General features: G+C 41.8%; 2 protein-coding genes across 6 annotated transcripts in view; one reads left to right on the top strand and one right to left on the bottom strand.

The window, feature by feature from the left end:
- Positions 1 to 15,771, top strand: part of LOC137621537 (uncharacterized) — a 165,596-nt gene that overhangs the window by 93,020 nt on the left and 56,805 nt on the right. The window lies entirely within an intron of this gene.
- LOC137621535 (uncharacterized) lies at positions 2,454 to 8,712 on the bottom strand. Its single transcript, XM_068351904.1, has one exon. The coding sequence runs from the start codon at positions 8,318 to 8,320 to the stop codon at positions 2,621 to 2,623; it is 5,700 nt and encodes a 1,899-aa protein (XP_068208005.1). The 5' UTR covers positions 8,321 to 8,712; the 3' UTR covers positions 2,454 to 2,620.

Below are 15,771 nucleotides of genomic sequence, written 5' to 3'. Positions count from 1 at the left end.
ACATGTTAAATAAATAGGTAAATATGGTGTCACTACTTCGTGGATTTTCACCTATCGCGGCCGGGTCTGGAACCTATCTACCGCGATAAACGAGGGTTCACTATTGATTTATTATGCTTTCTCCAACTTCTGCTTCTGATAAGTTGAGTATTATTTCTTTTATGTATAAATGTAGGCTCTTGGTAATTTTTAAAGTGATTAATAGTAATACCTTTGTTACAAGAGCTGTTGCCTACCGGAGGCGTCCTGGACGCTGTCGCTCGCTAGGTATGAGTTATTTAGTTAGCCAGAGCGACGTTCCCGGCTGTTTTGCTTTAATAATTTTAGCTGTTTAGCGTTACATAGGATTTCTTTATATGATGCTTTTAGTATTGTTTGTCTTGGCGAAGGATTCGCCGATTCTGGCCTACGCTAGACCGTGTAGCCTAGTCGTTTGGCCCTAGTACTTTCCTGCATGATATTCAGATTTCCGAGTGTTTTAAAATTTTATTGAAGCTTTAGGCAGTTTTATACATTCAAGATTATATTGATTTCTTCCAAGATAGTATACGAGTGAGTTTCGGTGATTTAGGTAATCGATTCTCTTGGCACCTAGGCTAAGTTGCCTATGGCGCCTTAGTATACTTTCTCACACTCCCCGGTTGCTCTCTTCTCTTCGGAGAAAGTGTGCAATCCCTTTCCCTCTGTTTAAGCCTTGGGCTTAACCCTAGTGGTTTATCTGAATTAACTTTCGATACAACTATATTAGGGTGTTGCTGTTCCTTCCTGTTTCCAGTAAGTCTGGCTTCAGAGAGGGGGCAGAACATCAGAGTTCTTAGTCTGAGTCTGTTTATGTCTGGCTTGTGGTTGAGACTCCCTCGCTAGACTGACACAGACATAGGAGGCTTAGCCTCCTTAGTTCACTTTCGAAGGTTTCTGTACGAGTTGATTCCTTCTTATTGTGATCTAGCAGACTAGTCCAGTGTTGCTGTTCTCGTTGTCGAGGATAAGATCCTTTTTCTGGGAATAGCAACACCTTCCTTGCTTTGGTTCCGTGGGGGTTTGCAAGTATTGCTGGCCTCCCTCCTCGGATCTCCCTTAGGCTAAGATGAGTTTTCTTGGCTGCGGGTGATTCATTACCAAAGCAAGGTTGGTAGGACCCTCTTCGTCCTTTCCCCCCTCTTTCCTCTGTATTGGCCTAGCCATTACATTACTGTCCGTCATTCTACATCTCTACCTAGCATAGGTTAGGATGTGGAGTTGACTCAGTCCCTTGCCGGCTGGCAAAGGTCTTCTGCTTTGAGTGTGGCCCGGACCTCTCTTGGTCCCTCATCCATGTTTGTCTGTAGAGCCAGATGGCATTGGTCAGGAAGCCTGAAATTATATTCTCCCCTTCCTTATGTGCACTCTTTCGGGTTGCCGGGCTATGAGGTAGTACAGTCTCTTATCCCAGCATCCATTCTGTTTTCTTCTAGTGTTATTCGAAAATAATAGAGAGATGTAAAAAAATACGAATGCAAAAAATTCAAGCATTTATTAGGTGAATCTGAAGCAACACTTTCAGCAAGGTAAAAAGCTATCTTGAACTATTACATTCCCAGGAAGACAACGAAGCCGCCCAGATGTTTGGTACCCTAGGCACTGGTTACCAAATCCCCCTACACTTCGAATCCCTCGAATCCTAAAAAAACAAAAGAAAGCTGTCAATCAACGAGACAAAATTCAATATCTGTGACAAGACAAAGTTACAAAAGTTTTCTAAAATTTAATATCACAGTTAATTAAAGGATCTCGCAAGTGTAAAAAAAAATTGACTGACTTAAAGAGATAATTAAGGAATCGAGATTATTTTTAGAAGTTTGATGAAGGCGCACTAAAATAATAGGGCAACTTTAAAGTCTTGTTCTGTGTGCCAAACGGAACGAGACCTACCTCAAAGAATGCCTTGCGCTGGTTTGTTCAGTTGAGTAATCCATTCAGGTGCGTAATCCATTCCGGTGCAATAATCCATCCAACGGTCACCAACTTGATAACATTTTGATGGAAAGTTTCTTTGGACGTAGCAGCAGATCTCGTTTCCCGCCCGTCAGTAATCACGAAAGCAGGGATGATTAACGTGAAGTCTTACATGAAACGCATGGTAAAGTTATTCTCACTGTGAAACAGCACACGACTTCATGCAATACTGAAAATAATATTCACGTCAATTTATAAGAATATTAGCCACTTGTGTTCACCGTGAAGAGTGGAAGGAATCTCCCCGTCTTGGATAACCTTCGCCAAGGTAAACAGTAGTTTTAAGCGGCGGTGGCGATAAAACGCGTAACTAGCATTCAAGGTAGTTACGCTCATTAAGGTATATAAATGGTGTCTCGAACTATTTAAAGCACACAGCAAGGCTTATGCAATTAATTAAATAATAAGATCCTCTAATCTTACTGCGTATCAGTCAAAATACAAGAAAACCAGAAAAATAAAAAAAATTGAAAAATGTACTATAGATACAGTTTTTCGTATACTCCCCACAAAACATTAAATTATTGAATAATTTAATCATAAATACCAATTAATTCAATACCCGAGCGACAACAAACAAATTGCCTTAAAGCTAAAAACCATAACCAAAAGTTTACAAGATCAACTACTCGAAACCTAAGAGTTTCCTATTTTTCCGTTTACACCTTTCAGCAGCAACTCTAGGTTTACATGCGCGTCGAGTCTGACCCTGCAAATTATCATCAATAGGCTTCTCAGCAACACTGTCTTGCTCAATTTGGTTCTCAGGCCTTAAAAGAAATATAAGGTTAGAAACGTGTCTCTTAGTAATTTCTCTTGTCTTGCCCTTCAACACAACAGCACCAGTAACTTCTCCAATATCATTGACAGTCACTTCCTTAACCAAACCCATAGGATACTGGTTAGGCTTATAATAGAGTTCTTTTTTTAAAACAATATCATTCTTCTGTAAAGAGGTATGTTTAACAGGAAGGTATCTGTTCTTTTTGTCAACAGCTTGCTGAGTTAATGTAGCCAGGAACTCCGAATGATACAAATCCACAAGATTATTCCTAACCTTTCTCAAATGAGAAAAGCAGTTTTTAATTTTGCTTGACTTGCTAAGAGTATAGGTGGGATCATCTGCAATCTCTGGTATCCTCTGTAAATCGGGAATTATATTAACAGAAGTAAGGTCATAGCCACGAATCAAGCTCTCAGGGGTAATAGGCTGAGGAACTGATGCGTCTAAATTTTCCCCACGCAAAGCCTCTTTGAAAGCAATAGGCCTTCTGTTCACTAAATGTACAGTCTGAGCAATCAAAAATTCAAAGTCCCTTACCTTCAGTACATTATTTTTTATAGAACCATAGACGAGCTTCTTGGTCATCTTAACACAAGTCTCTACCATCGATCCAAGTTGGCTCTGGCCTTCGAAAAAATGTTCAAACTGAATCGGTTTGACTCCATTTTCCTCCAAATACAGCTTGACCTCGGGATCCCTTAGAAAGTCCATGATGATGTTGGCTCCAGCTACTAGTTGAATGCCCATGTCAGAAATGCATAACTCTGGCAAACCAAACTCAAAACAATGTAACTGGAAGGCTCTTAAGAACTCCTTTACCGACAAGTCATAGCAAAGTTTTAAATTAATTGCCCTACTCCAATTACAAGTTATACATAATAACCAGACTTTAACCTTTTGATTGTTAATATGCACAAAATATGGACCCATATAATCCATAAAAATATACCTGAAAGGAATTTCTGGTGCATTAATTCTGAAATCTCTGTAAGAGTTCTGGTTAAGCTTGATAGCCCTTTCATTAAAACGTCGACACACAACACAAGACTTCAACACCTTTTTAACTGTAGAATAAGACTTAGACATCCAAAACATTTTACGCATCTCTGACAAGACAGAATACACACCTGCATGAGCAAACCGCTCATGATAATCTCTGATAATCAATGTAGTTAAAGTACTATCCTTAGACAACAAAATAGGAAACCTATACCTCCCTTCATCTTTAAGTCTGGACAGCTTACTTCGTACTCTTAACAGTCCTTCTCTGTCAATATAAATATTAAGTTGTCCAACTATTCTTGGCACGTCCTTAAGTAAACGTTCACTAGAGTTAAAATATTCAAGTTCTTCAGCAAAATAACATCCCTGGTCCCTGGACAGCAACAATCTACTAGCCTCTGCAAAAAAATTATGATCACTGCGAAAAGCCTTTAAATGGTTAAATTTGTCAGGATCCCTAGCCATCACCTTAATTTTCAGCTTATTGACAAACAATAAAACATTGCGATAAATCAAAATTAATCTATGAAAGCTAGAAACTCTTGAAGTCATCTGAAAATGTTCAATTTCTATATCCTTACTACTAATGTAGGCACCCAAACTGTTTACTGGTATCTGAATATCCATTTTGGGATCTGGTACCACAAACTCCAAAGTATCCTTACTATGTTCCATTCTTGGAGCATTTACAAGATCTGGACCTGTAAGGTAGTTAGTTTTCATGAGTGATTTATAAGAGAGACAACGTGTAATACAATCCCCGGGATTTTCTTCTCCAGATACAAACGAAAATATAACTGGGTGTTTTAAGCACAGTTCACTAATCTCGTGTAACCTGTTTTTCACAAACACAGAACATTTCTGTAGTTTATCAAGATTGTGAGTGTGCGAATATATCCAAGATAAAGCTACAAGGCTATCTGAATAAACCCTTAATTCCTGAATCTTAATAGGTTTAATGCAAGAGGGACCCGATAATTCTTTGTATAAATCTAAGAGACATTCCACTGCTAAGGCAATACTTTGTAGTTCAAGGGAAGGCATACTTTTAGATTGAAGGTTTTTTCCTACCATACGATTTTTTGCAAAAGCAAAACTTAGCTTACCTGTGGAAATACACTGTATGTATATCACTACTCCAAATATACATTTGCTACTGTCAGAATAAGCTATCAGCTTGTAAGTGTCATCTCTGCTTCCCGCAAACCTAGGAACTTTGATGACAGGAGCAGCATTTGCTTGCTTAGCAATATTTTGCCATTCTCTCGAACGTTCTTTATCCAGTGCTTGATCCCAACTCAAGTGTTGATCACATTGTAATCTGTGTAGGAAGAGCCTGCTTCTATTAAGTAAAGGGCCATTAAAATTATAAAGATCATACTGCGACGCAATAGTACGTAAAACTTCCCTCTTGGTATTGGCCTTAATGTCAAGATTTATGGGCTTGGTGGATAAACAGTCCTTTTCCCGATCCCACACTAAACCAAGCAACTTTACGTTCCTATCAGTCTTAACCTCATTCTCTGAATCTATGATTTCTTGCAAATTAGAATCATTTGTTATGAACTGTTGTAACCTAAAATGGTAGGGTTCAAAAATACCTTTAACCTGTTTATAGGCCCATTCAAGTTCAGCAGAAGAATCAAAAGCAATGGCACAGTTGTCCATATAACTCAACTGATATATCAGTTTTTTGAGTTCGACCAGAGACTTACTTTCATCATCAATATCGAGGATCAAAATCTTATACAAAGCTAACATTAGCAGTGCTGGACTACATCTTAATCCAAAACTTAGCCTAACATTCTTAAAAGCTACAATATTATAGTCTTTCTTTTCTACATCACGGAACCATAAACAAAGTAACCTGTTACTGTCCACGTCGTTTAAAGATAAATTATTAAAGGCCTGACAAATATCGAAACACAGCAAATTAAATCCAAACCTCAGATGCAATAATGCTGCTACAATCTTTTGATTTAAAGTAGGGCCTGGAAAAATGGCTTGGTTGTGACTAATTGTTAGTCCCCCACCCTTACTCTTTTGGCAAAGATTAGAGAGGTACACAACTCTACATTTAGTAGTTTCCCTGTTCAATTTAAATACACCCATGTGGGGAAGGAAACTGTGACTTGGGTGTTCTTCTAGGAACTGGGGAAGATTGTCAATTCTCTGAATTATTCCACTCTTTAACTGGTCTTTAAATACTTTGTCCATAAGGGATAATTTATTTTCGTCTTTTTGAAGTTTCTTCAAATTAGATTTTAACACCATTAAAGCCAACTCATAATTTGTACCCAATAGATGAGCCACCTTAAAATTCCACAAAAGAGGGACTACAATCCTACCATCACCATCTCTTACCATATTATCAAGGGCATACTTTACTAGCTTGTTATTAAGCTCTGAATCTTCAGCTTCTGGGCCTCCGTTACTCATGTTCGTGTACCTGGAACAATTCTCCTCCAAAACATGGTTTAATGCTTTTTCAAGCTGAGATTCTATAAGGTTTCCCTTCTCGTCCAATATGGAAAATTCTGTAGGGAGTAAACTTTCTTCAATGGTAAGGTCAGATAAAAGACAACTGTTAATATTCATATCAATATTGAACTCTGGAACTGTAGCCATATTACCACTACTAACTTTATATGGTAAATAAGGAAGATCTTGAAGGAGTTGGTCTGTATTACCCTGCAATAATATCCCTGCCTGGGTTTCAGCATAAACTGAAGTTCTATTTAACCCAAATAAAATCTCATTCTGAGGTAAGCAGTGGCATGACTTTGACCCTAGAATGAAGTCGACATTATCAATAAAGTTATCATGACATGAAAGGTTCTTATCAGCTAACATGTAACCTCTGTCTTTGAATCCTTGTACAACTTTACCCAATTGAGGAAGCTTCAATGAAATACTTATACTTGGAATGCATAAAGCCTTAACTACTTTAACAACCCCATTAATTTCAACATTGGCTTCTACCAACCTGGTTAAATATTTCCGAGAAGAATTTATACCATTCAAAGTTAATGATACATTATCCCTGATCACCTTAAGGTTCAGGTTTTCAGCCACTGTACTGGAAATAAAATTAGATTGACAGCCACTATCTTTAAGGCCTCTAATCAACAGTTTACCCTCAATATTACATGTAAATGTAGGTAAAATGGACTCTACATCAGAGTCTACCTGAAAAGCTTCAGTTACATTAACAACACTACTATTGGTTTGCTTACGAGATTTTTCATCCTTTTTAGGCATACTCTTTTCACTTTTTGAGCTAGACTGAAAAGACTTAACATCCTGTTTAACATTATCATCCAATTTCAGACACAAAAAATTAAAATGCCAATCTCCACAGTGTTTACAGCGACTATGAAATCTATACCTACAAGCGTTACTCTCATGATTCAAATTTGAACACTTAATGCAGCCTCGTAGGTTTTCAAGTTTATCAAGCTTAGAACTGGGTGAACAATATTTTGTACACTTAAAAATTGGATGATTTGCTTCAGTGCCATCAAGTTTAGTACAAATACTGCAAGGCTTGAAGGTTTTTGACTTACCTGTTTCAGGTTTTATATTAATGGCCATAGCAGAAGCGGCATTGTCAGCAGAAATTTGATTAGTTTCCTTTGGGGCCACATTCTTGCGATTGGGTTTTCCCTGCCTTTGGCTTGCCAAATACCGCTCAGTAGCTTCAAAATAATTTTCTAGAATATCACTCAATTTTGGTTTATGATTATTAGTAATTTGGATAAAGTGATTCCTAAAGGATATATTCATTCCTTCCCAAATGAAATATTGAAGCACTGAGTCAATATCAATCTGTAGCTTTCGTACCCTTTCAACAATTAAACGAACTCTGGAAATGAAATCATACGGGTCAGCACTATCATTAAGCCTAAGTTCCGACAATTGTTTCAGAATATTGAATTTCTGAGTATCACTCGATGCAAAAGCTTTAATTAACAAGTCCTTGGCAAAAGAATAACCTCGCTTATCAGCCTCTAAAGAGTTTAATAAAATGAGTGCCCTACCAGTAATCTGTTGTTTCAACAAAAGCAGTTTGTCATACTCTGGATAGTTAAATTTACTAATAGTGTCTTCAAATTCACAAAGAAACCTATCCAAGTCTTCATCCTCAGAGCTACCATACGTAGGAAGGGGAGCAACTGGACTCTTGAGCAAACTACGAGCTGCACTTTGATCACTAGTAGATGGCACAGATGACTTACCATTCGAAGAATAAACAGCCAATAAACATTCTAAAAGCTTGTCTTCATAATTATGACACATCTGTAACTCTTGCTCAGACTTTGCTTCCTCCTCCTCTGTACTCCACTGTTCATATTTCAGTGATAAAATCTGTTTATCTAAATCCTCCAACCTGTGCATCCAATTCTCAAACTGCAACTTTAATTTACCCTTTTCTGCTAAAGACATAGAAGGAAACGTAAAAATGTTACTATGATTCTCGGTAATACACTTTCGTATATACTTACGAGAATTAACAAGCACTTTAAGTTGACTAGACATTGTGAAAAGGAAAATTCGAACAAAATTAATTGGAAATAAAGGTCTAATACCAAAAATATCACGACACTGAAAACGACCCGAGCCAAAAATCGCTCAAAAAATGTAATAAGCTAAAAAATATCGAAATATTCACTTTCATCCCTAACTTACGCAAAAACATCTGGGCGGAAAACTGAACAAATTCATCAATCCTATCACGGTCGCCATATTCGAAAATAATAGAGAGATGTAAAAAAATACGAATGCAAAAAATTCAAGCATTTATTAGGTGAATCTGAAGCAACACTTTCAGCAAGGTAAAAAGCTATCTTGAACTATTACATTCCCAGGAAGACAACGAAGCCGCCCAGATGTTTGGTACCCTAGGCACTGGTTACCAAATCCCCCTACACTTCGAATCCCTCGAATCCTAAAAAAACAAAAGAAAGCTGTCAATCAACGAGACAAAATTCAATATCTGTGACAAGACAAAGTTACAAAAGTTTTCTAAAATTTAATATCACAGTTAATTAAAGGATCTCGCAAGTGTAAAAAAAAATTGACTGACTTAAAGAGATAATTAAGGAATCGAGATTATTTTTAGAAGTTTGATGAAGGCGCACTAAAATAATAGGGCAACTTTAAAGTCTTGTTCTGTGTGCCAAACGGAACGAGACCTACCTCAAAGAATGCCTTGCGCTGGTTTGTTCAGTTGAGTAATCCATTCAGGTGCGTAATCCATTCCGGTGCAATAATCCATCCAACGGTCACCAACTTGATAACATTTTGATGGAAAGTTTCTTTGGACGTAGCAGCAGATCTCGTTTCCCGCCCATCAGTAATCACGAAAGCAGGGATGATTAACGTGAAGTCTTACATGAAACGCATGGTAAAGTTATTCTCACTGTGAAACAGCACACGACTTCATGCAATACTGAAAATAATATTCACGTCAATTTATAAGAATATTAGCCACTTGTGTTCACCGTGAAAAGTGGAAGGAATCTCCCCGTCTTGGATAACCTTCGCCAAGGTAAACAGTAGTTTTAAGCGGCGGTGGCGATAAAACGCGTAACTAGCATTCAAGGTAGTTACGCTCATTAAGGTATATAAATGGTGTCTCGAACTATTTAAAGCACACAGCAAGGCTTATGCAATTAATTAAATAATAAGATCCTCTAATCTTACTGCGTATCAGTCAAAATACAAGGAAACCAGAAAAATAAAAAAAATTGAAAAATGTACTATAGATACAGTTTTTCGTATAAGTGTTGTACCCTAGCCGGCTGCCGGCCTAAGTGGCCGACAGCCGGGCAGTCGGAGTTCTCTGGTTCTTTTGCTGCCGGCCGGCATCGGTTGTATACCTTTGCCGGCCGGCTATTATCACGCCTTTGTCTGCCGGTCGCTACGAGTGGTGGCCGGCAGCCGGGTGCTACCTTGTGTAGTTGCCGGCCGGCACTTGCATTTGAACCAGCGTTCTGCCGCCTTATAGCTCTTAAGTAGTATACTTTAGATCTAGTTATGATGAGTGCCGGCCGGCACATTACCTTCTATACTGTACCAGTATTCTTCAGTATAGTATATACTGTAGGGAGAAAACTATAGTATAGTATTGTTACAACACTGTGTTTTCTAACATTTTTGTGTTATCTTGCACAGCCCCTTGGTGTTGCCTTACAGATAAAGAAAGTGAGTTCTTTCTTGTCTACTATCCGGTATTTTAAAATCATCCTTTAGGTGTGAGCTACACCTGTTTCCTCTGGAAATTTTTCATTGGTTGCTCTAGGACAGATTAACCATACAATTTTATTATCTGGAAGGTTGCAACAATTGACTGTGCGGGAAACACAAGTGTGTGTCTTTCCTTTCTGTTTAATTATGCTAAACTATGTATATCCAGTGATATGTAGTTCACTTGATACTCATGGAAATTTCTTCTCTTTACAGGAGGACCATCCGAAGTGTTTTCTGCAATGTCCGCAGCAAGAACTTCTGCGGACATGAATTGTGTAGGAGGCACGCAGCATGCGCAGTCTCCAAAGGTGATCTCCGGTATTGGGACCCGCAGGTATGTACCGTGTGCACTAACCTGGTTGCTGAGGCTTTTGATTCCCCTAGGACGGCGGAGTCAAGGGATATAGCAAGGGAGAAGCTTCGTACCTGGGTAAGGGGTTTCCAGAAGAACACCTCTGGACCTTATCTTCCAAGTGAGAAGATGAGGGCTTACCTTTTCCCCAGAGCGTCAGCTGATGCAGTGATTCCCCAGCCTCAAGTGGAGATCCCGGTAGTTCAGATCCCGGTGGATGGTGAAGTCGCGGTCTCCCTGCAGGACATCCAGTTGGACGACAGGATGTCGGAGGTGTCCGAGCGTCTGGAAGAGGACCTCCTGGCAGAAGACCAGGATGAAGATCAGGCTCCAGACATTGAAGAGGAAGAGGTCGACGAGGTGTTGGCTGCTCCGGGTCAGGCCCCTGAACCTATTCCCTCAACATCGTCCGCTCTCCCAGTAGAGCTGGGACAGACCCTCTCCTCCATCGTTGGAATGATCCAACAAATGCAGAGGGAGAATAATGAGAAGGCGGCTGCAATGGAACTGCAGATGTGGAAACTTGCAGCATCACGTGGGCCCCAGAAGAGGCTCAATGTGAAAGACCTTCCCTTGTGCTCAGATGCTAACCCGTGGAGATATGCTGAGCACATGCCGATGACGGTCGGAAAGATCGTCATGTCGGAAAAGTTGGGCTCAGTTCCCCTTGAGGAGGTGGAATTCTGGCCCAGCAAAGGGTCGTATCCGGACTGTTATGTCCGTTTGAGGAAGGAACCAGCTTCAAAGGAGGAGACAGAGCCGAAGGAGGTCATAGTTATGAACCATGCTAAGGCTCAAGCTTTGCTTTCATGCTCGATGAAAGAGAGGGGCTTCACGAACTCAAAGGTTGCTGCTTTGAGTAAGAAGCACACTTCCTTTGTGTCCTCTCCTGCTAGAGCCTTCCCCTTTTTGCAGAAAGGGTTTGCGGCTGTGCTAAAAGCAGTCGAGGCTGGCAAGCCATGCCCCTCCTTGGAGGAGTGTAAACCTTTGTCTCTGGCCCTACCTATGGACCACAAGGACTGGAAGGACGTCCATCTTACCTTCTCAGTCGGGAAGTTGGAGGCTGATATTGCCGGACGTCAGTTCGGTAAGAACCTCCCCAAGCTGTCTGACTTTCTTTTGCGGAGGGAGCTCGAGACGAAAGAAAGACTGGCTGCCTCAATGTCTCTTCAAACCACTCTTGAGACGATGGCAAGTGACCCCAAGGTCCATGAGATGTTCATGGTAGTGGCCAAGACTCATCTGGCCACAGTGACGAAGGATCTTTACAGCTTCGTCAAGGCGAGGAGAGCTTGTAGAGAGTTTGTGTTCGCCTCGGCTGCGGTGAGGCACGAGCCAAGGAAACTAATCTCCTCCAACATTTGGGGCAAAGACCTTTTCCCTAACGAAGCGGTCAAGGAGGTTGTGAATAAGGCCGCCACGGAGAATAGAAACCTTCTCCAGAAGTGGGGCCTGTCTCTCAAGAGAAAGTCTTCCCCGGATGAGGGTCCCCAACCAAAGAGGAAGACTAAGAGGACTAGGCTACCCTCTCGGCCAGCCAAGCCATTTAGACAGCAACAGCAATTGCCTATGCCTTCAGTGCCCCAGATGGTGGCACAATCCCCGACCACATTCCAATGGGTACCCCAAGCCTTGTCGACGCAGTCTCCGGCATTTAACCCAACGTTCGAAGAGCAGTCAACTACCTTTCGAGCAAAGCCTAGAGGAGCAGCCAGAGGCTCGTCTAGACGCCCCTCAAGGGGAAGGGGATTCAGGGGTGGTCGCGGTCAGGGAGGCAAGACCTTAGGACAGCAGTCGAAGTGAGATGATACCGGTAGGAGGGAGACCAGAATTTTCGGGATCGGTGGACCTTCGATCCCTGGGCCCACAGCCTACTCAAGAATGGACTGGGTTGGAGCTGGTACAGCACTCCACCCCCATGCCCTCGATTTTTCCAACACTCCACCCCCGTTCTGGAGGAGTACCTTCAAGAACTGTTGGAGAAAAAAGTGATCCGGAGGGTAGTCCATCAAATTCCAAGGGAGGCTGTTTTATGTTCCCAAGAAGGACTCGGAAAAACTCAGAGTCATTCTGGACTTGTCGCCACTCAACAAGTTCATAGTGAACTGCAAGTTCAAGATGCTAACACTGCAACACATAAGGACCTTACTGCCCAAGAGGGCATTTACCGTCTCCATAGATTTGTCAGACGCCTATTGGCACGTTCCAATCAATCGCCGACTCTCCCCCTACCTAGGGTTCAAGCTACATCGAAGACTATACGCCTTCAGAGTCATGCCATTCGGGCTAAATATAGCCCCAAGGATCTTCACGAAGCTTGCGAGCGTAGCTCTCAAACAATTACGCCTTAAGGGAATCCAGGTGGTAGCCTACCTGGACGACTGGCTGGTGTGGGCAGCATCCAAGACAGAATGCTTGCAAGCTTCCCTGCAGGTGATCCAGTTCCTAGAGTATCTAGGCTTCAAGATCAACAGAAAAAAGTCTCGACTTTCTCCATCTCAAAAGTTCCAGTGGTTGGGAATCCACTGGGACCTAGTGTCACACCGATTCTCCATCCCGGCGAAGAAGAGGAAGGAGATAGCTGGTTCTGTCAAGAGACTTCTGGATTCCGAAAGGATATCAAGACGCGAACAGGAGAGTGCTGGGTTCTCTCCAGTTTGCTTCGGTAACAGACCCGGTGCTAAGAGCACAGCTAAAGGATGCAACCGGAGTTTGGAGAAGTTATGCATCAAACGCGCGAAGAGATCTGAGAAGACCAGTTCCACTTCGTCTACGTACTCTTCTCAGGCCTTGGTCCCAAGCCAGACAACTAAAGAAGTCGGTACTTCTTCAGCCACCGCCCCCTCGTTGACTATTCACACAGACGCCTCGAAGGAGGGGTGGGGAGGTCATTTTCATCGGAAGAAGGCCCAAGGGACTTGGTCCAATCTATTCAAGACATTTCACATAAACTTTCTGGAATCTATGGCAGTGCTCCTTACCTTGAAGAAAGTCTCCCCGCGTCGTTCGATCCACATAAGGTTGATGCTGGACAGCGAGGTGATTGTGAGATGTTTGAATCGACAAGGATCGAGGTCACCACCTCTCAACCAGGTGATGTTGGCCATCTTTCGACTGGCGGAAAAGAAGAAGTGGTACCTGTCGGCAGTTCACCTTCAAGGAGTCCGCAATGTGACAGCGGACGCTCTATCCAAGTTCACGCCGATAGAGTCGGAGTGGTCCCTAGACGCAGGATCATTCTCCTTCATCTTGAGTCAAGTCCCAGAACTGCAGATAGACCTCTTTGCGACGAAAGACATCAAGAAGTTACCCCTGTACGTGTCCCCGTACGAGGATCCCTTGGCGGAAGCAGTGGACGCGATGTCCCTCGACTGGAACAGATGGTCCAGGATTTACCTGTTCCCTCCTCACAACCTTCTGTTGAGGGTCCTCAACAAACTGAGATCCTTCAAGGGAGTAGCGGCAATAGTGGCTCACAAGTGGCCGAACAGCGTGTGGTTCCCTCTGGCATTGGAACTACGGCTGAAGTTTCTACCGCTACCAGATCCAGTTCTGACCCAGCGAGTCCAGAAGTTGACTGTCTGCGCTTCATTACAGAAAACCTGGACCCTGCAGCTCATGATTTTCTCTCCCTTGCGGTGAGAAAGCGTTTCGGGATTTCGAAAGACAGCATAGACTTCCTAGAGGAATATAAGTGCAAATCTACTAGAAGGCAATATGAGTCATCTTGGAGAAAATGGGTGGCCTTTGTCAAGGCGAAGAATCCGCAGGAGATCTCGACGGACTTCTGCTTATCTTTCTTCATCCACCTCCATGGTCTAGGGTTAGCAGCTAACACGATTTCAACGTGTAAATCTGCTTTGACAAGACCCATTTTATATGCCTTCCAGGTCGACCTCGCTAACGAGATTTTTAATAAAATTCCAAAAGCCTGTGCTAGACTCAGACCTTCAGCACCTCCAAAGCCCATTTCATGGTCTTTAGATAAAGTTCTTCATTTTGCTTCACTGTTGAACAATGAGGAGTGTGCGTTAAAGGATTTGACCCAAAAAGTTATTTTCCTATTTGCACTCGCGTCCGGGGCCAGGGTTAGTGAGATTGTAGCTCTCTCGAGAGAGGAAGGTCGTGTTCAGTTCTTGGATGGGGGAGAGATGAACCTGTTTCTGGATCCTACGTTTCTCGCCAAGAACGAGTTACCCACCAACAGGTGGGGTCCCTGGAGAATCTGCCCTCTGAAAGAAGATGCATCTCTATGTCCAGTAGAATGCCTAAAGGTCTATCTTCGTAGAACTTCAGATTTCAAGGGTGGTCAACTATTCAGGGGAGAAACATCAGGCTCAAATTTATCCCTGAAACAACTCAGGGCGAAAATCACATTTTATTCGCAGAGCGGATCCTGACAGTACACCCGCAGGTCACGATCCGAGGAAAGTTGCCTCATCCTTAAATTTCTTTAATTTTATGGATTTTAAACATCTTCGTTCATACACTGGCTGGAAGTCTTCCAGAGTGTTCTTTCGTCACTATGCGAAGCAAGTGGAGCAACTAAAGAGGTCTGTGATAGCAGTGGGTTGCGTCGTTAACCCTGCTGTTTAACTCTGCGAGGAACAGTGAATTTAATTGGGACGATTAATTCCGGGGTGAGTGTGTAGTTACATACTGTTCTACAAACTAAGTGTGAGGGCACCGGGTTGCCCACGTTGACTGTTCCACTTTCAAAGGTGAACCTAGCATAAGTGCAGACATGTGTGCCGAGCATTTCTAACGCTAATGTGACTGATTAGTAATACAGACTTTTACAATTTTGATACCTCGGTATGTTAAAAGTGCCGCTAATGTTTTTCTTTCAGATAAACAAGTTTCTGTTTACTATCATGCATATGCTTATTTTTTGGTTATCCTCCTCTTATATATATATAATTGTTGTTAACCTGTTTTATTTATTGTTTGTCAATAAACTAGTTCTTGCGAACCTTGCGTCTCCTTCACCTGTGTCAATTTATTGGTAATAATTGAGCGTTACGTACTATGTATATTTATCTGGGATAATTCTAATAGATTGTTTTTTTATGCAAGCATTTTTTGCATTGGTTTATGCTTTCCCTTAGCAGGAGGACTCCATGCCCTAAGGGGACGGTGGCGGATATGCAAGTTTCCTCCTACTCGGATATAAACCTTTGTCCAATACAGTATTGAACGGAGAACTGGTCGATATTTCAAACTATGCTTTACATGATATAGGGTGAGACCACTATATTGGCTTGTCTGTTATTCATATATAGGTATATGTACTCTTCGAGACTTTTCCAGAGTCTAGTAGGACTCTTCCCTGTAAGGGGCAGGAAGCACTAACATGGTTTATGGTTAGTTGAAAAGATGTATGACG

The sequence above is a fragment of the Palaemon carinicauda genome, chromosome 28, assembly GCF_036898095.1.
Source record: "Palaemon carinicauda isolate YSFRI2023 chromosome 28, ASM3689809v2, whole genome shotgun sequence".
NCBI classification, from domain to species: Eukaryota; Metazoa; Arthropoda; class Malacostraca; order Decapoda; family Palaemonidae; genus Palaemon; species Palaemon carinicauda.
Note: the sequence above shows the minus strand (reverse complement) of the source record. Positions and strands in the feature narration are given on the sequence as shown.